The sequence below is a fragment of the Brienomyrus brachyistius genome, chromosome 16, assembly GCF_023856365.1.
Source record: "Brienomyrus brachyistius isolate T26 chromosome 16, BBRACH_0.4, whole genome shotgun sequence".
NCBI lineage: Eukaryota > Metazoa > Chordata > Actinopteri > Osteoglossiformes > Mormyridae > Brienomyrus > Brienomyrus brachyistius.
Window position 1 is genome coordinate 14,711,654 of NC_064548.1, and position 23,435 is coordinate 14,735,088.

Below are 23,435 nucleotides of genomic sequence, written 5' to 3' on the forward strand. Positions count from 1 at the left end.
GCAAGCTGTTCAGAGCACCGAGCCAAGTGCGAAATCAATCTTCTAGCATCCCGACTGTTCGGCTGCCATGTTGGCAAATAAACATTAATCAAGTACGCCAAGGCTCAGCATCCCCGACGAAGGTGTTCAGGTGACTGGTGCCACTCACGCGAAAGGCATCGCAGAGGCAGCACTCACACCAGTACTGAGAAGAGTGTTCAGACAATGAAACGTTGGTGTCAGTGTTGTGCTTGTAATAAGATGGGGCTTAAGAAAAGGCTAACCGAGATCGAACCTTCTTTAGATGGCCAATTATTTCAATGCTATAATGTTGAGTGAAACAATGTTGAGTGTACGGCGTTGAGGCCAGTGCCGCGTGGTTTAGAACACTCAGCTCCCTACTGGGGAAACTGAGAGCCACTCGGCCACCTACAAAGTCATTAGCCGCTCACATTCTCATGCATAACCACCGCCGAACTGGTTCTGACATACACAGAGTGCTTTTGTTACTCAATAAGGAGAGTTAAAAGGCGTGACCGGCTGATGTCACTGTGTCAGACCCACTCCGGCCCCACGACACAGCTGGCAGAACGATTTAGCCAGACCACCTCTTTTTATAAATGCATACACTGTTAGCGGGAAAAGCTAACAATGTCCACAAGTTCTACTTGTAAGACGTGAACTGAGGCTATGGCTCTCTTACCTGCTTATTAACCTCTGCTCCCCCCCCCCTAAATAAATGCACACTGATTAGTTTATATAGTGTGTTCTCCTTCTTTTTTATATTGAAGTCGGCCCCCTCCCAATAAAAATTTAGCCTCTCCTTTCATAAATCTGCAGTGACGCTCCTGAATGACACATAACTGCTCACCTGCCGACTCCATCGAATGTAACTGTAATATCAGCGTAAGCAAAGGTTTTCTCCAACACAGAAGGTCTTTCTAACACTCCAGCTCTGAGGAGCCAACAAAAGTCCTTTGTGTTGTCGAGAAGCTGTAAGTGAGTCCATCTTGGTGGTGTATTTCCAGCAATATCCATTCTCAAGGTAAGCAGAAGCGAAGGCACCCAGTGCTTTGCTAAGCAGTTTTTTTATGGGCAAATATATACCCAGTAGTCATGAAGTGCGGCGCTCGGGGGAAAGATATCCAGCCTGTCAGGGCCCTCCTGACTCCACAATACAAGCTGAAGGTAGCTTTCAGTGACTAATATGTTCATTACCTGCGTGTCTTGGGAAACGGCGACACCATTTCCTGCTTTACCTTCATATATTTTTTTTTTTCTTCTCTCGCCGGGGATGTTTCTGCATGAGCAGCACATTTGCAGCATGGCGGCTTTAGTGGCCAATATACCGGGTTTCCGTTTCTCCTGACGACAGAGTTTCATCCCACTGCATGCTGGGAGGAGCAGCTGTTGTGTAGGTGAGGGTCCCTGCTGGTCGCAGCCCCACAGGTGGTTTATGGGGACAGCACCCAGCCCGTTCACCGGCCATAGCTGGTTTCGGGTGATGCTAATGTTTGACACACTTTCCAATGGAGACATTAGCATTACATAACTGTTAGCTACATTTAGCTTTAGGAATTGTTATAATATATATATATATATATATATATATATATATATATATATATATATATATATATATATATATATATATATATGTAAATTATATTGTGTAATAAGCATGGTGGCCTCACACCTCTGCCTCATGTGTGTGGAGTTTGTAATATTCTCCTATAGTCCTTTGACCTAGCAAGTTTCATTTCAAAACTACAGAAACTAGGAGTAACTTTGAGGTAAAATGTCCATTCTGCTGGCGCCTTCACCAGGTTCAGACGTGCCCGAATGCTCAGGTCTGTAATTATATGTCATCAATATCACAGTGGCATTCACCAAAAAAAACGTGCTGTAATAAATTTTAACTGAAACTGGCCAAAACGTCCCCATAAAACACCGGAGCTCAGAGAACCCATTCCAACTGCTTTTCGGTATATTCGTTCAAGACTAATTCATATGCATTTGCTCTCCTGCGTTTTTAACGACATTGAAGCCTCCTTTCTACAAACGACTTAATGACTCGAACCCACCGACCGCCTCGATCCGCCGTGAACTTTCGGCAGCATTCCTGAAGTCCGAGCCTGGCCGCTCCTCATTGGCTAGCGCGTCATAATAGGAGGAGAAAGGCAGGCGGATCTCCTCGGATCTGCTCCTATTTCCAGAGCTCCGCTGCTCGTCTCCCATCCCAGACGCGACGCCTTTTTTCTTTCCCTACTCAAGTCGTCCAGCAGCGCCAGCCGTAGAAAATGGTATGAATCCCATGAAATACCCATGTCTGTTTATTGCAATAGCAAAATCAGTAGTATCGTTGGGAAAAAGGTATGAGATTGGCGTCCTGGTTCATGCCTTTTCTCTCCTCCCTGCAGATGTTCCGAACTGTGCCCGTATTTGTTCTTCTGGCCGTCGCTTGCTGTCAAGCAGAGGTGGGTTTTTGTTAGACCGCAACTGGAGTAACGTTTTTTTTCCCTAAAAAACTGTTTGATTGTGTTTAACAATAACGGAAAAACAAATAGCCGTTTTAGTCTTTCTTTGCGCAGTCTTTGATTCGGACTGGGGGACTAGTGGTTTCATATTTCTTAAGTGTTTAAAACTATATTGCTGTATATTTACCGCATTGCATTCTATTTATGTTTTAAAAAACTAATCTGTTTACAATCTTTGTCAAAATGTGATACTTAAATTAACTTTTAAGCCGCTAGATGTTTCAACTTTATTTCAAATATGTATACCGTCCTGCGTTTTTTTGGCCTCTTTGTTAATGAGTAGATCTTCGTACAGGTTTGTGCAGTTTTATACCTATAGTGTAACATACATATAGATCAGCTCAAGCCTGTAATGTTAAATTTGTTTAAAATAAGCCTGGTTATCGTGATGATCAGTCATCTAGTTCACAATAATGTATAAATAGCCTTAGGTTCTCATTAAAATCTTATATAGGCTTATGGATTTATATTTTTCTAATACATTTTCACTTGAAATTATAAAGAATGCTTGTAAATGTTTGGTAACTCTCACGCAATCAGTAACATCTTTTGCTTTTGCGAGATTGATGGTTGTGTGTAAAAGGTGCTTTAGGAATGCTCATTAAGTGGATCTTGGTGAGAGTACATTTGAGAGATGTGTGAAATCACACTTTAACATCTGTTTAACGGTGGCTAGGCCTTTCACAGGGTAGAACAGTACACACACGGAAGCATCGATATATCAAACAGGACCGTCCTCCTTGGCGACTGATTGCTATTCAAAGGCTTGGCCTGTTTGCAATGTTTGTCTTGTTAATTAACTTGTTGCTTGTCCACATGTGGTCGCCCATGTGGACACAGTGGTCCTGGGGGGGGGGGATTCGAACCCAACCGATGTCGATTGTACAGCCAGTGAGGCCAGGGAGGTGCAGCCCACAAATGTGGCTGCTGTTTGTGTATCTGTGTTTGTTTTCAGGACTAGATTTCAGTGCTGGCGTGTGCTCGTGAAGACAGGGAAAGATAACAAAGCCCAACCCCCAAGTGCATGCAGTCCCGTCCCCCCCCCCGTCCCCCCGGTTCAGTCACACTCTGTCAGGTCACTGCTAAGAAGGCTTTGGAATGACTGCAGTACTCACACTAGGTTTTGCCCTCCGACTGATTGAACAGCTGTTTAACACCTGTTTGTACCTCTGTTACCGCTTTCAGAGGTTGGATCGGGTTCAATAATATGCAGTTTGTTCTTAGGATAGGTTAACTGCTCCTTTGTGAAGATTTCAGCAGCTAGTATGAATGGCAGAGTGATTTGGGGTCTTTAATCATAATCCGGAGTTGTCCTTGTCTTTTGCCAGGGATTTTTTTCCTGATCGTTCCTTTTTGATGCTGTTTGTTTTAATGATACTATGGAAAAATAAATTGAAAGGCATTTTCCACTTTGATAATATATCCCAGGTTGCAAGTAAATGGTGAAATTAAACATTTTTTAGGAGGGCGTTTATAAACTGCCAGACAGATTTGAAATCCCAGTAAATACCCAGATTTATGGAGATTAAGGCACCCGACAGTTACGGCCCCGGTCTGCTCTGCCACCTCAGGTCACAGCCAGTGACAGGAGAGAAGCGTCTTCAATAGCATAGTTCTGTCTTTGTAAGATCCCTTGGCAAACAATGTCTTCTCATACATTTTGTAAACCCACTGCAGAGTAATCTGAGGTTAGATTCGTTTTAAGTAAATCAGTGAATTTTTCCCCTGAAGTGTCATTTCCTCTAAATCAGTGGTGGAAACCCTGGTGTATTTTCTGATTCTTCATAGCAGGCAGGTGTCATTTAGAGAGCTGTACTAGGTAGACAGACAGAACATCAGCTTACGGACACAGGCTGAGGTGAGTGGGGGCTGAGTGACAGAGCGAGAGAGCGTATGCCCCACTGGGAATGGGCCGCTTGCTTCTGGGAGCTGGTACGGGCTCCTTCTTCTGCCCTGTGACCTCTTTTTGAAGGCCAGCTCGCTGCGCCACATAGAGGACCATGACAGCGTATACTGAAGTAGCTCTGCAACCACCAGCAATCCAGGATTTCAAGTACTAGAAATTCCTTTGAGTTCCATAAAGAGCAGAAAAGTAGGTCTATTTCCAGCGGTATCAGAAACAGATTTGACAGCAAGGTAGGTAAGAAGAGGTGGAGGAGAGCATCTAAGCATAGGATTTGGGTTCTCTGCCAGACCCCCCTCCCTTCTTACTCTTCTTGGGGTGGGGGGGGCTTGTTACAGGTTGTTACTGTCAGGTAAAATCAGCCTTGCTTTCTCCCTGATGTAAACAGCCTTATTTTCTGAGCACTGCAGCTTTTCTCTTGAACTCCAGTGCTCCTTGACCCAGCTTGCAGCTAGAGAACAGCCCCCTTGATATGGGTCTGTCCACATGCTGTGGTTTAAATGTAGCTGGCACCATAAACAGTAGACTTCCCTGCAGCTTGAATCAATATGAAGGTTCAGCTTCCATTAAATTTATTTCTTTTGCTTTCATTTTGTAAATAATGTTCAGTCCTTATCCAGAAGTTTTCATTTTATATACAGGGGACATGAGCGTGAAGCAGATTTATTTTCCAAGGAAGGATAGCAGTTGTTTTTAATAGGCTATTTTCCAAAACCTATGTAGATAGCAACAGATATTGACACTTTATTTGGAGACCTTAATTAATCCACGAGTGATTTGTTTGGCAACAGGTGCCTTTAGCTAAGCACACGTAGCACGTCACACATCATCGGATGTTTGTGCTTTGTGACGTGTCTCGGATACTCATATAGTCCAAAAATTCTTAGCAGAGGACCTGTGAAAGGTCAGAGTTTGCATATTGAGACCTTTGAGGAGAAAAGTGGAAAAATCAATTTATCCGGTGACAGGCAATCATGGCGGCCCAGCCTTGTCTCGGATGATTGTTTCAGCATATTTTGATGCATTTTAAATGTTCAGCTGGCTGAAGGGTTAAAATAATAATAAAAAAAATCTATGTTAATCTATGTTAAAGAATTAAAGTACATTAGGGAAAGCAGTGCTGAGTGTGCAAGTCAGGTGACAGACTTGGTATAATGGTGGAATCGCTTTGTTTTTTCTCCCGGCGTTTTAAGGAAGATCTAGCAGATCTTAATGAAGGGTTTGTTTGGCTCAGCAGAATGAGATTCAGTGTCCTGCAAAGGGATAAATGCAGCCAGCTGAAGCCAAGAATTGGGAAATATTGAGTGCATTAATGTGTCAGTGTTAGATTTACCGCAGCGAATGTTCTGCACAGCGTTTGGTATTAACTCTTGTTCCCATGACTCAGGTATGTATAAATTTAAGAGACTTCAGATGCCAGATAAATGGCTGATATTCTACCATTAGTTTCTCTTAAGATCTATAACTAAGAAGTACCTCGTTTGGTTTGCTGTTAAATTTCACAATGCATGCAACATGTTAACTTAGCCTGTGTCAAAAGCAGACTTATTTTGTTGTTGGCTGTATACTGTTCCATAACACAGTAGGACTAAAGAGGGAGGCAGCAAGAGGCATTAATTAGGACAGCTGTGGGTCTATCCAGGGACAGAGACATGAAGAAGGTTGATGGTGGCAGATAGTTATTATGATATGTGAAATAACAGAACGGCAATTAAAAGAGAGTGATGGGAATATTTACAAATGCGTTGAAAGGGAAAGGAAAAGAAAAGAAAAAAAAAGTGAATGAATGTTTTTTGTGCCATAGTGCAGAACCAGCTAAGAGGAGGTCATGCTGTAGGAAGCTCTCATGGACATTATGAGAATAGCTATTCATGCTTTCAGGTGCTTCATTCTACTTCACGCAGGGTAGATGTTCTCTGCACTGTCGAGAAATTGGCTCCCGCCCCTCCAGATCTTGTTTTTTTCATATATTTCTTCATTTTAAAGAGAAGACAGGCCATGCCTATTAGTGAGACATTTACCACTGCTGAATCGCCCTTTGAATCGGGCTCTTTTTTCTCTCCGCGTAACATCTCAGACACTTCAAAACACAACGCGATTCAGCCCTTCTGCTTGCATTTATGCATAGCTGTGGAGGAACGTCAGGGCTTCAAGCAACTGAATCACTCAGGCTTTGGGTTTCCACAAACCCAGGGAGCTTATTTAGTTAGCAAGCCCAGCTGAGGAGTGTGTTTTCCCTGCACTGCCCCCACCCGACGCAGCCTCTGCCAGACTGTTTTCCGCACCCCTGGAGTCCTGAGCTATGACCTAATGCTTACATAAACATGCTTTCCTTTCGCTCCCTTGGTCCAGTTCTTTGTTCTGCACCAAAAGGTGGCCAGTCACATTGCTGAAGATGCACTAAAAATAGCAAACCCCCAGTGGGGAAGAACCTCTAGGCCGCTTGCCCTCCATGTTAGAACCTCCCGGAAGCAGTGAGTGTCGTCTGTCGCTCAGCTGAGCAGATTTTAATTGTGGCCTCCTTTTAATCAGGCATCTCAATTTAGCGGCAGAAGGTAAATCTGCCGGCATGCACAGGAACAGTAATTACCTCCATGCACACACTTTCTTGTAGCTGTCAAAGCTGTGGAGCCGACTGGCTAGACTCACAGCACCACAAGTCTCAAATCCTGGGGGGGGGTGGCTTAGACACAATATTTCATAAAACCAAAGATAAACAAGCGCACCTCGCTGTGGATTACCGTCGAAATGCTGACTGGCTACAGACAGTAATTTGTTCTCAGAAAGTTTGGAAAATTAGTTAAAAAAAAATGGGATTTTCTCTTTGTTAACATTTGTTCTAGGCCAACAAGTGGACTGAAAAATAAATGGAAAAGCACACAACCATTAAGGGTGTTACTGTGTGTTTCGAAACGGGGAGATCATTCTAAAAAGTGAAGATTTTACACAGTAGGCCACAATTTCTTGGATAAGCAACGTGATGTTGATGATATTTAGAGAAAGAAATGACAAAACACATAAAAATAGCCTTATCATTCAATTAAATAGAGCAAGCAATAGAAAAAGAACCAAAATCAAGACAGTGAACGTGGAAACCTTTTTATATATTAATTTCCACCATCTTTGAGACAAAGTCTGGATGGTCAAACACGGCATTTAGAAATAGAAAATCAGTTCTTCGGTTTGCATCAGTGAAAATTAGACAGCTGAACAGGGGGCCATCTGTTGCATTGTGAGTTATGGACATTGTTTCCTATAAAGATATATATCCTTGCGGGACGATAGATCAGATAGTTGCCCTTTTATAAAAACACAGAGGGCCAGACGTCACTTCCCAGGATGAAGGGGAGCCAGGGTGTCACATGACAAAGGACTGCAAGCCAGCTGTTTGTGACTCTGTCAGGGGGGAGGGGTCAATGAGGGCTGTAGCCGAGGCCAGCTGGTCATGCCTGCGTAGATCCGGTGTGAGACAGTGGGGACTCACCCCCATCACTGGTCATTGAAAACATGGGGGTGAGGGGATTGGGTCATCTTCCATTCTGTCTGTGGGCGTGCTTTATGACCTGGCGTTCTGGCTGTCCTTTAGAGTCATGCCTTGCTGATGGCTGAGAGGGGCTGGCAGCGGGGTCTGCCTGGACCCCTATGTCCCCACGGCACTGGGCACGTATGAAGCTGTCACACCGTCTGGCTCTTCTCCCTCACACCCCAGAGCTCGTTCTTCATTGTGAGAAGTTAATCACGCCTTGGTGAAAACCAGGGAAAGTGCTTGTCCTCTATGCCAGGCATAAACCCTGTAATGCATATGCAAGGACTGCTAGCTGTCTATAATGAGAGGGGTCATTTACATGTTAGAGCTTGAATTAAAATTGACAAAACACTGCTGGCCATTCAGATAGAAACTGGAGGGGCGACATGAACTGGAAATTATCCTTGGCTGAATATTTAATTTATTTTACATTTATTTATGTGATAGTTACTAATTAAGCAACTTAACAAGGTCATCAATATAAAGATCATTATGAGCCGCCTTGAGCAGAAACGCACTAAAGGATTTTGCAGTGCAGCAGTATTGCATGTAGATAAAGGCTGGTGCTGTACTATTATACATGGGCAAGTGCTGAGGAAAAGCATTTCTCTCGGATAATGAAAAAAGGAATGGAGCGATCGTAACAAAATGTGCAAAATGCAGTGCAGAGATGTCAGAGCTGCACAGAATGCCTTCACCCTACAGTCAAAAAAGGCTTTTGTAGTTTCTGATGGATGCTGTTCGGGGTTTAGGGCAGAGAAAGGGTGTGATATTAAGGCACCAGCAGGATGGAACAGTCGTATGACTGTGGGTTCATGGTGATGACAGGCTGGTGTGCGAGATTTACTGAGGGATACATACCATTGCTTGGGTTTTGTATGCTGAGCAAGACATGCGTGTTAGACAGCTGAAGGTGGGGATATGCAGGGAGGCTACGTGTCTGCTGGCTCTACGCTTAAAAGATAAGCTGGATAAATAAGAACCGCTTGGGGGGGTTTAGGGCTTTGCTCAAGAGCCCAACAGTGAAATCACACTACCAGCCAAGGGATTTGAACAACTGACCTTCCGATTACAGGTGCAGCCTCTCAACTCAGAAATTATATTATATATTATAATATATAACATAGTGCTGTATTGCTGTGATTTAAGGTCTATGGTTTCAAATGTGTAGTATTGCCCCCTCACCCCACTTCTTTTAAATGATAGTGGGAGTGACTAACACTGCCAAGAAATGTCAGCGCAGAGAGATGGGGGCCGTATCCCTCTCCAGCGCTGGTCAGCCATTACCCAAGAACTGACACCAAGGAGACGGCAGCAGCCCCTGACATAAAATGGCTGGTTTTTCCCCTCTGCGGATCACCAGGCCTCATTCCAGAGCGTCTAGAGCGGGCGGGGCTCACGTCGCATTATTTAGCTCTGCTGCAGATGGCTTCGCCCAGGAAAGTAAACTTGGAAACGGCTGTGAACTTTTTCCCTTTTTTCTGGGGGAAGGAGGAGGGAAAGGGTTAATAAACGGCACGTTCGCTCTCGTTACCCAGAGGCATCCGGCGTACTGCCACATTCAGCTCGTTGCTTTACAGATGGTTTGGGGGGGGGGGGGGGAGGTGGGATGAGTGGGGGGCTGCTGAGGTATTTGGGGAGGAGTGTGCCATTGTGCAGACCTCTCAGATGTGCCCTGAGGGACAGGAGCAGTGTGTGTGTGTGTGTTTTGTTTTTTTCTTGTGTACCATTTTACTGCTAGCAGATGTGTCCAAATCTTTGTTGCCTTTCTCTCAAGACCTGTCCTCTCTCTCAAACAGACTGTGTATTTAGATGTCTGTGGGGACACAGGGGGTGGGCCATTCACAAGCTTGTGCCCCTGTTGTACAGAAAATGAGGGGGGGGGGTTATTCACTCCAGGAAAGTGCCCCTATATCCCCCCTCAGGGCTGGTCTGTTCTCAGACTGCCCAAGGTCCATCTGTACATTAACGGTCACTCTGCTTCTGGAGCATTCCTGGCCACCCCCTCCCCAGCGATAGCCTGAAAGGCAGTTAATTGGGTCCACTGAGCCCCCGTTCCTCTTTGTGGGCTCCTTTCAGAGCGAGCCCTGGAAGCTGAATACTCTCTGAAAGGCCAGTGAGGAGGATGTGGAGCTGAGGTTTACTGTGAAGGCATTACAGGCCGCACAGAAGAGTGAGACTGATGCCTGTGCAGGGGTATTAATTTGAGCGAAGCGTTTGAAGGACCCGCCTGCTTTGTTTCTGCATCATTAAATATGGGGGGTGGCGTGCAAGAATGACTCACAAAGGCCTTCAAAATGGCACAAAGTTGAAAAGAATCAGAACAGGAAGCCATTCTTCACCAGGCTTCCCCACCCCAGAATCGACTAACAAACGTAGCTTCAGCACTTAGATAGCATCAGTGTTTCAATTTATATTTGCAGGGGTTTTTTTTTGTTTCTCATATATCCATGTTTCAAAATGACAATTTACTCCCCATTACACACCATAACATGCTTTAGTTATTCTGTGAACGCTGCATGTTTTCGGCCCTTCGCATTCTCACCCACTTAGCAGTTTTTCTTCTAAAAATGGGCCACCAGGACCAGTTTTCTGCAGAACCTACAGACAAATGTGTCTTTGGCAGAGAACACATCCCTCAGGAAAATAACTGTAGCTTCCCCCAGTATTCTGGTGTCCTTTGCTGACAAAGCAGCAAAGCAGAAGTAAGTAGTGCACCTGTTTACAAAGCAGAAGAAATATATATGTGTAAATGCCATGTTCAGGGCAGCAGCCAATGAGATGGTGTCTTTCGTCCAGTGAAGATCTTGAATTAGAGATGAAGCTTCAGACTTCACATCTTCCTGTTTCTTTATTCAGCTTCTGATTGTACTGGACATGCTTGCAGGGCTCCATTAACACCACCCTCCTTCAGAGGATCAGTCTTACCTCTAGTAATCAGCGGGTCACAGTTCATACTGCCTCTGTAGACCTCTTCACTGTCATTTACAATCAGTTACACCAGGAACAGAGGGTTTGTCACACTGGAGATCAGTTACTACAGGAACAGGGTTTTACACACTGGATATCAGCTACTACAGGAACATAACAGAATTTCACACTCTGTAGGTCTGCTACTACAGGAACAGGGTTTCTCATAATGGTGGTCAGCTAGTAGAGGAACATGGTTTCACACACTGGATTCCAGGTACTGCAAAAACAGGGTTTCACATGCTGGAGGTCAACTACTACATCAACAGGGTTTCACACTCTGGAGGTCAGCTGCTACAGGAACAGTACAGGGTTTCACACACTGGAGTTTAGCTACTACAGGAACAGAACTAGGTTTCACACACTGGAGTTTAGCTACTACAGGAACAGAACTAGGTTTCACACACTGGAGGTCAGTACTATAGGAACAGAACAGGGTTTCACACTCTGGAGGTCAGCTGCTACAGGAACAGAACAGGGTTTCACACACTGGAGTTTAGCTACTACAGGAACAGAACTAGGTTTCACACACTGGAGTTTAGCTACTACAGGAACAGAACTAGGTTTCACACACTGAAGGTCAGTACTATAGGAACAGAACAGGGTTTAACACTCTGGAGGTCAGCTGCTACAGGAACAGTACAGGGTTTCACACACTGGAGTTTAGCTACTACAGGAACAGAACTAGGTTTCGCGCACTGGAGGTCAGTAATATAGGAACAGAACAGGGTTTCACACTCTGGAGGTCAGCTACTGCAGCAACAGGGTTTCACACTAGAGGTTAGCTACTACAAAACACAGGACGTCTCAGACTAAATGGTGCACCCACCATGCTGAATTTTATTTCATATCAGTGTCACGTCCCTTCAGCCCTGACCAGGATAAGTGGATAGACGATGAATGGATGGATGGAATGTCAGTGTTGTGTTTTATGGTTGGCCGTGTGCATCTTGATGTTGCATTAGACAACAGCTCAATATCCAGCCCCCGCTGCCCACCGCATCAGCACTCTGGTCTTAGCAAGCACATCGATTTTAATCTCGTCCATGGAGCCTCTTTGTGTGTAGGCTCCTTCATCGGTAAAAGCCACTTAAATGCCGGTTTTCCCAGGTAGCGGGAAAGATTCATGTGACTCATTACCGAAACAGAGCTGCTTTTGTTCACAGCTGGTGTTTGAGATGCCGCGTGGGCGTCGCTGATATACAGCTACATTCTCTAAAATAGCTTCTATCCTAGATGAATATCCATAGTAATGCGTAACACGGTGTGGTAGCAGAACGCAGTGTGTGCACTGCATGGGCAAAGATGTATTTCATTTAGTTTGTCATTAACAACAAACTAGTGCGGCCCAGTGTTTTCAAAACAAGCCAGTTAGACCATAGCATATCCCAGTGTAAAAAACGTTTGCGATTTGATTTATTTAGCAGATGTTTTTACATGTTGCAATAAACGTTTTTTGAGAGAAGGTCAGACAGTTTGTGGAGCAGGTGGACAGTGAAGGCCTTGCTCAAGGGCCCAACAGTGAAACTACTCTGGCAGGCTTGGGATTTCAACCAGTGACCTTCCAATCACGGCCACAGTCACGCACGGCATGCAACAGGTGACAACAAACTTCTAACTTTATGAGCAACTGGGCATCCTGCTCCAATGGAATAGTTCAGGCAGGAACTTTAGGAACGCCAGACTCCTTCGCTTTTCAGCACCGCCGATATCTATCGCGTCTGTCTGCTGTCGGCTGCTAGTGAGTTTGCTCGGCTGTAACTCTGGCAGTCACGGCGACGCCCAGGCATTTTCTACATTTTTTTTCCCAGGCTTATGCCTTTCTAAAAAAGAACATTTTTTTTCATCAACTTAGAGTGCCTTGGACATGCAGTTCGGATGATGAAGATTCTCTGGCAGGAATCACTGTTCTGCAACGTTTCTTGGTGTAACAAAGGTCCCTGTGCCCCAGCTGGGCCAGTGTCATCCTTAGCGGTGCACAGCCAACCAGGCTGATTATCCACAAACAGGCCACCGTCCCTTGGAAGAATCCCAGGAATGTGGCCTCGTTTTCTCATGAAGGACTATCACTGCTTTGCCTCAGTTTAGTGGAAAGCGCAAAAAATGGTCCATTTCGACATTTTTTTTGGCTCATACAGTTGAGAGCTACTTTCAGATTTGGATTTCGTTGAATTTTAACTGACAGCCACTTTATCCTTCTCATTATTGCTTGGGTTGGATGCATATGTCTATACATGGTGAGTTTGAAATAAAGAAAAAGATTTTTCCTGCATCTGTAAGTGAGCTGGGCTGCATTGACGAATCCTGTGTGAGTCTCAAAACTCTTGAAACAGGACAGGAAGACGGCCAGTCTACCAATATCTTACATGCTGGTGCTGAGCTTTTTATAATCCAGAAGACTGGAGTTGACACGAAAGCTTGCTGATCCAAAGCACAGGGAACAGGCAGAAGTCTTGTGTTCATTCAGTTATTTTTAAAGACCATGGGAGATATCTTGGAGATATATGTGCTTGGAGGGGTACGTGGGTTTTATGGTTGGACGTTTAAGGTTATCTGAGCCCTTTCCTTAAGAAGCTCCCCTCCCCCTTAACTGTGGGGGTGGGGTGCGGGGCATTTGCAGTAAGTGGTGCAGAAACTTGATAAATGTTGAGCTTGTTAGAAGGTACCAAAGAGTCACAGGGTAAGCATAAATGCTGAGGGGTTAGTAGGGAGAGAGCTTTTAGGCTTATACCACTTCATGAACTATGTGCATTCTTTTGGGATGAATCATCGTCTTGTTATTCTTCAGGCTAAATTGACATCAGTCTGAAAACTGAGCCTGAAAGCTAATTAGCACCAGATGAAAAGCCAGTGTGTCTTTCTCCTCCTTTCCGCTCTGCGTTCTGTACTTTCTTGGCAGGCAGCAGGTACGTGCTGAGGTTGCACACGCCCCAAATTGATGTTTTTTATATTAATGTGTTCCTGGTCTCTGAATTTCTATGGACGGTCAAACCTGCATTCTCGTGCTGTAAATCGCACCGGCTGTTTCCTCCCTTAAGATGACTGAAAACGGAGCTTTTCAAATCTGAAAACTAGTTGCAGAGTGTGTGGCTTTTGAAAAAAAAAAACAGACCCTCCACCCTAGTCGCTAACTTTTACAGTCACCACCCCAACCCCCCCCACTTGGATAAATCAGGGTCATGCTTTGCTGCCCACAGAATGACCGTCTTGGGGCTGGACTAGTTCAGAACCTCAGTCCTAGAGGAAGCAGACGACCTCTCTGATATCTCCCCTCACCTTAGGTACCCACAGCTGTCTCAGGCATGGTCTTCTAAGAGGGGGTGAAAATCCTGAGCCATTTCTGTGTTTCCCAAACGCAGACTGGGAAAACCCCAACCGTTAATATTTTCTTTCCAGGGCTGCGCCTACTCCACCCACTGAGCAGATTGCTTCATCCATCTGACTCTTGGGCCTTTTCTTACTTTTTTTTTTGAAAGCTCCAAGAAAACAATCCACTTCCTACATCCCCCAGCCCTGGTTCTTATTTACTGTCTGTAATCGCACTGGCCCAGTCTGTTTGCATGTGAAGGTAATAGATGCTAAAATCGCCTCACACACACACACACACACACACTATATCCAGGTCTGGACCAGCACTAACAATCCAGAGACCATGAAATAAAACAAGGAATTTCTTGCCTTAATCTGAACAGTTCAGGCTCGCGAAGCTGTGATTCCTAAAATCTGCCAAATCAACCAGATTTACAAGGGATAATGTTAGTAGTTTAAACTTGAGTGTATTTCAACTGGAAATATGTAGCCATTTAGGGGGAGAGGAGTAACGACTTTGAATTTAAACGCAGCCTCGTTGATTTATGAGACGGTCATGTAAAACGTGCTATGAAGTAAGAAATTACAGACCATTGGCCTAATAAAGAGTGTAATCCAGAGAGAATCGCTGCGTTCAGCAAAGAGCCTGATAATGGCTCCTGTTAATCGTACTGCAACACATCAGGAAGGAGCATAATTCGCACATTGTGCTTCATCAGCTCTCTGAGGAGCTCACTTGCTGAGGAATACCGATTCTCCTCCGGTTTCTCAAAGTGACGATACGTGGCAGTTGCACTTATGTGAGAGTCTTCAGGACTCACAGTGGCATCCTGCACTTGGCCACCTACAATACTATACATACCACTCAGGAAATAATTAGTCCTTGTGTTCCTGCATTTCACAGTCATTATACGGAACAGCAAAGTCAGTGTTTACAGGCATGTTGATTCGTCATAGTTTTAATCCAATATACTGATTTCAATTACTGTTGATCACTATTTACTTTATCTCTATCTTTAAAATGGCCTTCTCTATTAGAAGCTATGTTGAACTGTTTATGCTCGATTCAGTCTTCCCCGCAGTGCTACTGTCTATATACAGTGCTTGTGGTATTTTGTGATTTAAGGCCTACAGGTTTCTCATTCTTAGAGATAATTGCGGGTTCCGTTTCTCTGTGACCATCAGTGAGGTTGTAAGGTGCTAATCACCAGGAGCAGATCTTACCCGGGTCTTTAAACTAAAGAATCTATTTGTTGGCCAGATCACCAGATCCCACATGGCTAACCTTTTTTTTTGTGGCGGGGAAACTTAAATCTTTCACAAAGAATATATTGTGTAAATTTTAAAAAGCGGGCGGTTGAACGGAAGGGGAAAACGTGTATCAAAAAAAATAAAAAAATCTCCAGCCAACATGAATTCCTAGTGAATTTACAGTCATTTAATTTGTCGCGTACATCCCAATAACTATAGGATTTAAATTCTCCAAAAGTCCAAAGGTCAGGAATGCATTGCTGTTAAACTGCTTAAATTCTCTTGCCGCCAAACAGAAGGCTCTAACTTTTGCAGTGATTAGCAGTCAGCTGACACCACAAACTGCTTATGGAACCCAACAGCCATATCCGTTGTGTATCTTGATTGTTTTGTCTGCTCTATCCATGAGGGGGGCTGTATTTTTCACTCTACTACTCTCATTATTGAATTGTCGTGTTACTGTCATCCAAAGCGACTTAAAGTTTCATCACCAGAAAATGGCTTTTCAAAGCATCCCTTTGTTAGCCAAGACATTTTGAGATAATTATGACACATCCTTAAGAATGAAGGGGAAAAAAAACACTCTAATTACCCTGCCTGCACTTCCATCGTAAAGGTCCCTAAACTTGGAACTTTATAAAAATTGAGGTCAGTCCCTTTTCTGCGTCTGTCTTTCCCTCTCTTTCAGGCTAGACTGCTTCTTTAATTATAAACCCATTGCCATCCTTCGGTTTACCTCCCATTCCCTGACAGCTTAGCCCAGAAATGAGGCGTTTACATTTTCAACCCGCCTGAGTTTTTTGGCTCTGAATTCTGTCGTTTATTGGAAAGCTTTGTTTCGCGAAAGTCTGTACGGAAACCTCTTTCTTCCTCAGGAAGATCATCGCACTTGTCCTCCTCATTAGCATAGTAGCAGCACTGGGAATAGAGAGGGACACAAAGGCAGGTATTAAAGTGATATAGAGCGCAGAGAAAGTGTGGAAATATTGAAGGATAGCTCTGCCTAGATTTGTATGCTGGTGGGAGGAGCTGAGCAAAATTCTGGTTTTAAGTCTGGCATTAACTGTAGTCATATTAACATGTTTCACGGTGGCTCAATGAGCATCACTGCAGAGTCAGAGCTCCAGGCCCGCCGGTTTCATTCCCACCTCTGAGTGTGTGTGAGAACGTCTGCAGGTTCTCTGCCTATTTGCACACTTTGCAAATCACAAAGCATTAGCCCTGCAGTTCAAACACAGGCGGTTTAACGTCAACCGGTGTCTCTGCCCATGATGTAGGAGTGAGCATCCTCTGCTTTCTGGGATGGGCTCCAGGTTCAACGTGACCCCCTCACACCGAATAATCTGTTAAGGGCTTCACATGGACGTTAGCTGACTGCATAAGACTATTTCTCAGTAGAATGATTGGTTGAATTCCTGTGTAATATGTAACATGTGCGAGGATGCAACTGGCTGAACATATTTGGTGAGGCTGTGGGGGGTGGGAAAGGAATGATGCATTGTGGGACAGCCAAGCAGATTTCTGGTGTTGTTGTCGCTGTACCCACTCTCTGTCTCCTCCCCCCCTTGCTATTTCTCTCTCTCTCTCTCTCTCTCTCTCTCTCTCTCTCTCTCGCTCTCTCAGCATGCTGCTCTGTCATGTAAGTGGAATGATTCCCCACATCTGTTTTTTATTAGCTGTTCTTCTGGGTGTGCTAGCCCCCTCCCAGGGACAGCAGTGGGGGCTGGCAGGGGTGGGACGGGTGGGGCGGGGGGGGGTTAGAGGAAACAGGCAAATGGGGCTAACATTCAAGATTCAAGATGGCTTATTGTCATGGGGGCGGCATGTTAGGGAACGAAATCATGTACTGAGGTCCCGTTAACTGCAACTTAAAGCAAGCATTTACTTCTAGGGAGGAAAAAAAAAGGTTACAAGTTAGGTACACTTCTTACAACTTTCCCGTAGTGTCCTCGTGACGTTGTTATGGATACAACGCCATGGAAACGCTGGAAAGTAGTATATGGTTCATTGGGACTGACTTATCACACTGAAGGGGTCTGCAGCATCCTAGCAATGCAGCTTTCTGTCTTTTTCTTATGTGGTAAGATATTCCCGGCTCAAAAGCCTGTTTAGTACTGTAATACCTTCTGGAAGCACTGGCATGCAGATGATGTAGGACAACGGGAATGGGCCAAAGGGAAGTGGGACAGCTGAATTACCCTTTAGTTTCTGCCTACCCTGGTGCTGTCAGAGTAAAATATTTGCTCAGCTGTGCTCTATATTTGCCAGATATTTGGGCTTACAGTGTATAGTAGAGTGCTGTGGGTCCTTTTCCAGATTTGTTTTATGTCTAAGGCTGGGTGCACACCAAGCCGACTGCAAAAGACTAGCTCCGACCAAGCCCAATGAACAGTCGTCTCCCAATAATCCTGATTATTAGGCTAAGGATTGCAGCTTGGTCTAGGTCTCTGCCAGGTTGCAGTATATGTCTGTCCAGGCATGCTGCCTGGTCCTGCAGCGCAACGATTGGGACTCACTTTGCTGATGCGTACATGATGATGAACATCAGCTGTCTGTACTCTGAACATGAGCCAGGATCCAGCACGGCACCAACACCGATCCTGGAAAAAAAAAAGGTGACAAACTAGGAATTTGTTGTATTTTTAATTGCCATGATTATCATGGAATATATTAATTCATGCAAAATTAAGTATACAGCTGATCAGACAGTGTTCTGAATGAAAAGGAGCAGCCTTATGGCTGTGGCAGAGTTCGACGTGAAGGTCTGTCCTGGCTGGAATATATTTGCTCTCTCCTTTTCACTTTTGTGAGTTCCCCTGGTGCTCAGTGACCTCCCAGCATGTAGACAGGACATACCCAATCTAATGTCTTTGTATTCTTATATATGTAACTATCCATCCATTCATTCATATATTTTTTGTGCTGGCTTGTCCTATTCAGGGTCATGTATGTAACTCATCGAACTCTTTATGTTCCTGTACCCTCATATAACTAATTGAACACTAATCTGTTTCCATGTTTTCATCCATCCTTCCATCTTCCAACCTTTCATGCCAGAGACGGTTGGGGCCAGTCTGTATGGGAACCTCCTAGACAGCATAGGGTGTAAGGTCCAAGAGCACCTCCGACGGGATCTAGACCATGCTAGGACACAAACAACATGGTCCAAGAGCACCTCAGACGGGACCTAGACCATGATAGGACACAAACAACATGGTCCAAGAGCACCTCAGACGGGATCTAGACCATGATAGGACACAAACAACATGGTCCAAGAGCACCTCAGACGGGATCTAGACCATGCTAGGACACAAACACCATGGTCCAAGAGCACCTCCGACGGGACCTAGACCATGCTAGGACACAAACAACATGGTCCAAGAGCACCTCAGACGGGATCTAGACCAACACAGGGCACAAACAACATGGATGATTTAGAGACAACAGTTAACATAACTGCATGCCTTCGGACTGCTGGAAAAAACCAACGTTTCACATACAGAACATGGAAACTCTGCACAGAGATCTGAGCCCCTTCCTTGGAAGTAAGAACTATCATGTCTACTTCATATATGTAACTATCCATGTGTTTCCCTATACATATAACTGATTGCTTTACACATATGCATGAATCATGTTACTAATCTAACTTCAAGCATCCATGTGTCCATATCAATGCACCCAACCCATCCTATATAAACAATCTCATTCCACACATGCACATGACCTTTTGCTTGAAATGCTTCCAAAAACAGAAGGAGCGTGAAGGTGAGCCTGTGCAGTGCGGGCTGGCCTCCAGGGGGCGCCGGGCGTGTCTGTCAGTTCTGCGGTCTCAGGGGGGCGGGGCTGGGTAGTGTGACTTTGAAGCTGTGTGCTCCCCATAGAGACCATGCTGAGTACAGCTACTTAAAAGCATATTTGTCTCCAGTTCTCTGGTACCACTGAAGGTCTTTCAATTTTTCATTAAAGATGTATTATGTATATATTCCATGCATATTTATATTGGGAAAACAAGTCTTTACAGGAGTAGTAAAACTATTTAAAATAATATGGGATGGAATATAACACTGAATTGCATTGCACTGTCTGTCAGTTTTAAGAGTAATTAGCCTATGCTACATTTCAGAGTAGATCGGGCATCACAGGCACACACGTACGTGTCTTTATGTAGCAGTGTGTACAGGCGTGTGCGTGTAAAGGTAACGGTGTAAGGTAACACAAGCTCACCCGCCATCTGTCCCCTGATGAGGGGGTCCCTTTAGCTCTCTGTAAGGGGAGGGCGTGTGTTGACGCTTTGTCATGTAACAAAGCTGATCATGAATTTCCAGAGACAAAAGGCCAGGCTTCAGTGGGGTGGGGGGCTCTGGTCCCCATCTGCAGCCCGCCCTGTGGAAAGGGGGGTTCCGTTGTGGAAGGGGTGACTGGGAACAACCGCAGGCTTATGTTTCCGACATCTCTCGCACGCCCACGCATGTAAGGGCTGGAGTCAAACAGATCCAGGCTGATGTTTCACTCACTATGTATGACTTTTAAATTGCAAACAACATGCCCTGTTCATACACTGAACACACTCAGAGGATTCTAAACACCCTAAAGATTTCACAGACTGAATAGCAGCACACAGCATTACCAGTTTACTTGCATTTCCCTGAAACCTATTTTTAATAATGAAGGTAAGTAAGGCAGTAAATGATCAGTCCTACATGTCAGGGCATTGCTGCAATGGCTCACTTCAGTGCTGTACTTTATTACTGTGATTTTGCACCCAGACGTTGCTACTTTCTTTTTTCTGCCCTCACACTTCTCACTTACATTCATACCTATATTCCTCTATTGTTGTTATTTATGCTAATGTAATTACTTTATTCCTATTGTTTATGCCTTTTAGCTTATTGTGCTCATCCAATATTGTTTTGATGTCCCTTTTTTATCATTGCACCTGCACTGGGACCTGAGTACCTCATTTTGTTCCTTTCATGTACAACATGTTTTGGAATGACAGTATAAACATCCTTTATCCTTTAAGTTCAACTAGTGCTGCTCATGGCAAGGTGCAGTAGCGGGAACTCGGAAAATGGCTACAGAGCACCACCTTGTGTCTGTCTGCTGGCACAAGTGCATTTTATAATGATTTTTTTTTTTTTTTGGTCAGCTTTTTTGCATTCAGTCATTCTGCGTCAGCCTGATGTGACATGATTTTATGCATTTAAAAATGCAGTTTTATTTCATTGTCCATTCATGTGATGTATTGTGCTTTGTCAAAAAAACAAACAAACACGCATTGTATTCAGTATTAGACTGTAAATACAGTTCTGGATGTAAACATATAGACAATATGAAATCTGAGATGAGATGCATAATATACATATATTATATTTCAAGTACTGAAACGGACTGCTAGTGTATTCAAGAAAGTGACACTGCTTAAAGTAATCCAACGCAGACATTTTATCACATTTTTATCGATTGACCTTATTTAGACCATGTGTGAAGATTTGGGTCTCAGATAGGGACATATATGGGTTTGACTGCAGATAATGAGCCTGTTTATGAATATTGTTTTGACCTTTACCACTGGATCTAGATGGTATCGACAGAAAGAAGCAAAATCTACCCTGTGTATACCTCCTATGAGAGGGCATCTTGCCAGCGACACCAAAAATCATAGGATATCAGATATCCTGGCAAGATGTGGCATTGCTGCTGGGTCTCACTGAGTGGGATCCCTGTGAATCAGAGCCTGGACATACTTACAATTCACCCGTAAAACCTCCAGGACAGAGTGGGAGCCGCCTGATAGAGAAGCAGTGTTTGGTTTACCTCTGTCTCATGTGCCGATCTCCCGTCAATCCCAGGAGGAGGTGAAGAGCAAGTCACAGGTGTGTGCCAACGTGTTCTGCGGGGCGGGCAGAGAGTGCGCCATGACGGAAAAGGGGGAGCCGACCTGTCTGTGCATCGAGGTGAGACAAGCCACATACGGAAAACGGCACACTGCAGGCACATGCATGAGCACGACTACAGTCCCAAATATCCCAAAATCACCCCCCTCTTCCCCTTACACTGGGTGGGCAGATTTTATCTTTGGGGATCTGGGAAGGTGGGGGTGACATCCCATATTTCTTCAAATTAGAAGTGGCAACACGAGGAGGTGTGGTAAGATGCGTGGTTTGTGGACAGGCAGGACAGTGTGGTGGGGGCTTGGGGTGGGGGGGGGTAGGGAGCGGGAAGTGAGGGCCAAGCAGCCTCCTGGAGACCAGCCACACACCTCCGTAACCTTTTAATCCCATAACATCAAAGTCGCATTTGAAGTCTTGCATCATTTAACTGGATTAGAGTCAGGCTACCAATGAAAAGGGCAGTGGAACATTGAAAGGAGAGCGGCCGGCTTCTGGGGTGGTTCTGGGGCGAGTCGGCGCGCGTGTTTATCTTTCTGCCGTGACGTCTGCAGCAATGCAAGCCGCACAAGCGCTCCGTGTGCGGGAGCAACGCAAAGACCTACCGCAACCACTGCGAGCTGCACCGCGACGCCTGCCTCACCGGCCTGAAGATACAGGTGGCCCATGATGGACATTGCAAAGGTGAGGCGGAGCTGGGCACGGTGCAGTGCATGATGGGAAGGGGGGGGTATGGGGCAGGGTCGTGGTTCGATTTCTGCATCGGCACCTGGCGACACTAAGCTGCTCGTCTGTAGCCATCACCATCCGAACACCAGGTAGGATATTAATGGAATCATTATGGGTTAGGGTCAAACCAGCATCCCTCCTGACCGCGGTGCAGATTAACAACCCTGTTGTTCCATACACCTGTACAACAAACAACCTTATTTTTATCACTGTTTTTACTTCTTCGAGAGAAGAACCCGGCATTATTCCAGTCCTCTTATCATTCTGGCTTCAGTCTCAGTTAATTTAGCACCTTCTCCCTGGATGTGTCCAAACACTCCCCTGTGAATATTCCTTCTGTTGTGCTATTTTCCTCCCTTGTATTTAAAGTATTTCACTTTTATACTGTAGTTTTCTTAGACATAGACAGCATTAATCCTCATTTCCCTCCATTTTCCTTCATGCCCACATTCTGCTGATTAGGTGTATACCTCTGCAAAAGCACACATATATTTCCTGAGAGGTTTTGCAGTGGTTAGCGATCGTGTTGATATCATATGACAGGTTCTCGCTCAGACTGCTTCACGCCTGTTATAAAGAGGTCACTGTTTCAAGCAGTATCTCTCTATGAGGGCAAACGGTGACCTCATACGATTAAGCTATAAACGCCATTGCTGCCAAATATCCTTTGAAACGGGCAGAGTCCCAAGATCAGCAGGATGTGGCTCTAGCTTTGTGCAGTGGTTGCTAGGTTCTTTGCATAATAGGAAAACTTGATCAGTTGCTGCTTTTCACAAGTGAGAAGCTAATTTCTTTGTCTCTGCTCCTTATTTCAGAGAAGAAAACCGACAAGGCTGTTGCCAGTCCAAGTAAGTAGACATAATTCAATAATGTAACACTGTACCACATAGGACAATATGTGCTTTTGTTTATGTGCTTGTCACTTATAATAGACCAACTGTCAACTGTCATATAGGATACTGCAGTCCATTATCATACATTTAATATGCTATGTATGGATTATTTTTTATTATATTGGGTCTAAAGCAGAATCTTCTGAAGTTTACACAGTGACCTTTTACATATTTGTACATGAATTTTCTGTCAGAGTAGATAAGCTTTAGAGCTCAGAGACCAAGTGGAAAGTTTTTAGTGCCACAAGAATGACGAAGCAGATGTTGAGGCAAACAATGACGCGGCATGATATCACAGCAGCTCTGGGTCACTGCCCGTCAGGCAAGAGGAATGTTCTCGTGCTCGACTTCCTGCAATCAGCCTGTGGCCCAAACTGTCACCAGCCACCCATCCCTGTCCCGTCTGCGTAACTGCGGTTTTGTGCTTCCACCCCCCCCCCCCGC

At 44.8% G+C, this 23,435-nt stretch overlaps 1 protein-coding gene across 1 annotated transcript in view; it reads left to right on the plus strand.

The window, feature by feature from the left end:
• The first annotated feature begins 2,132 nt into the window (after positions 1-2,132).
• LOC125709813 (follistatin-related protein 1-like) overlaps positions 2,133-23,435 on the plus strand; it is a 32,143-nt gene continuing 10,840 nt past the window's right edge. Inside the window, exons 1-5 of the mRNA XM_048978701.1 lie at positions 2,133-2,282; positions 2,400-2,456; positions 21,331-21,435; positions 21,924-22,053; positions 22,914-22,946. Of these exons, the coding sequence (XP_048834658.1) occupies positions 2,280-2,282; positions 2,400-2,456; positions 21,331-21,435; positions 21,924-22,053; positions 22,914-22,946 (328 nt within the window). The 5' untranslated portion in view covers positions 2,133-2,279. The remainder of the gene's footprint in view (positions 2,283-2,399; positions 2,457-21,330; positions 21,436-21,923; positions 22,054-22,913; positions 22,947-23,435) is intronic.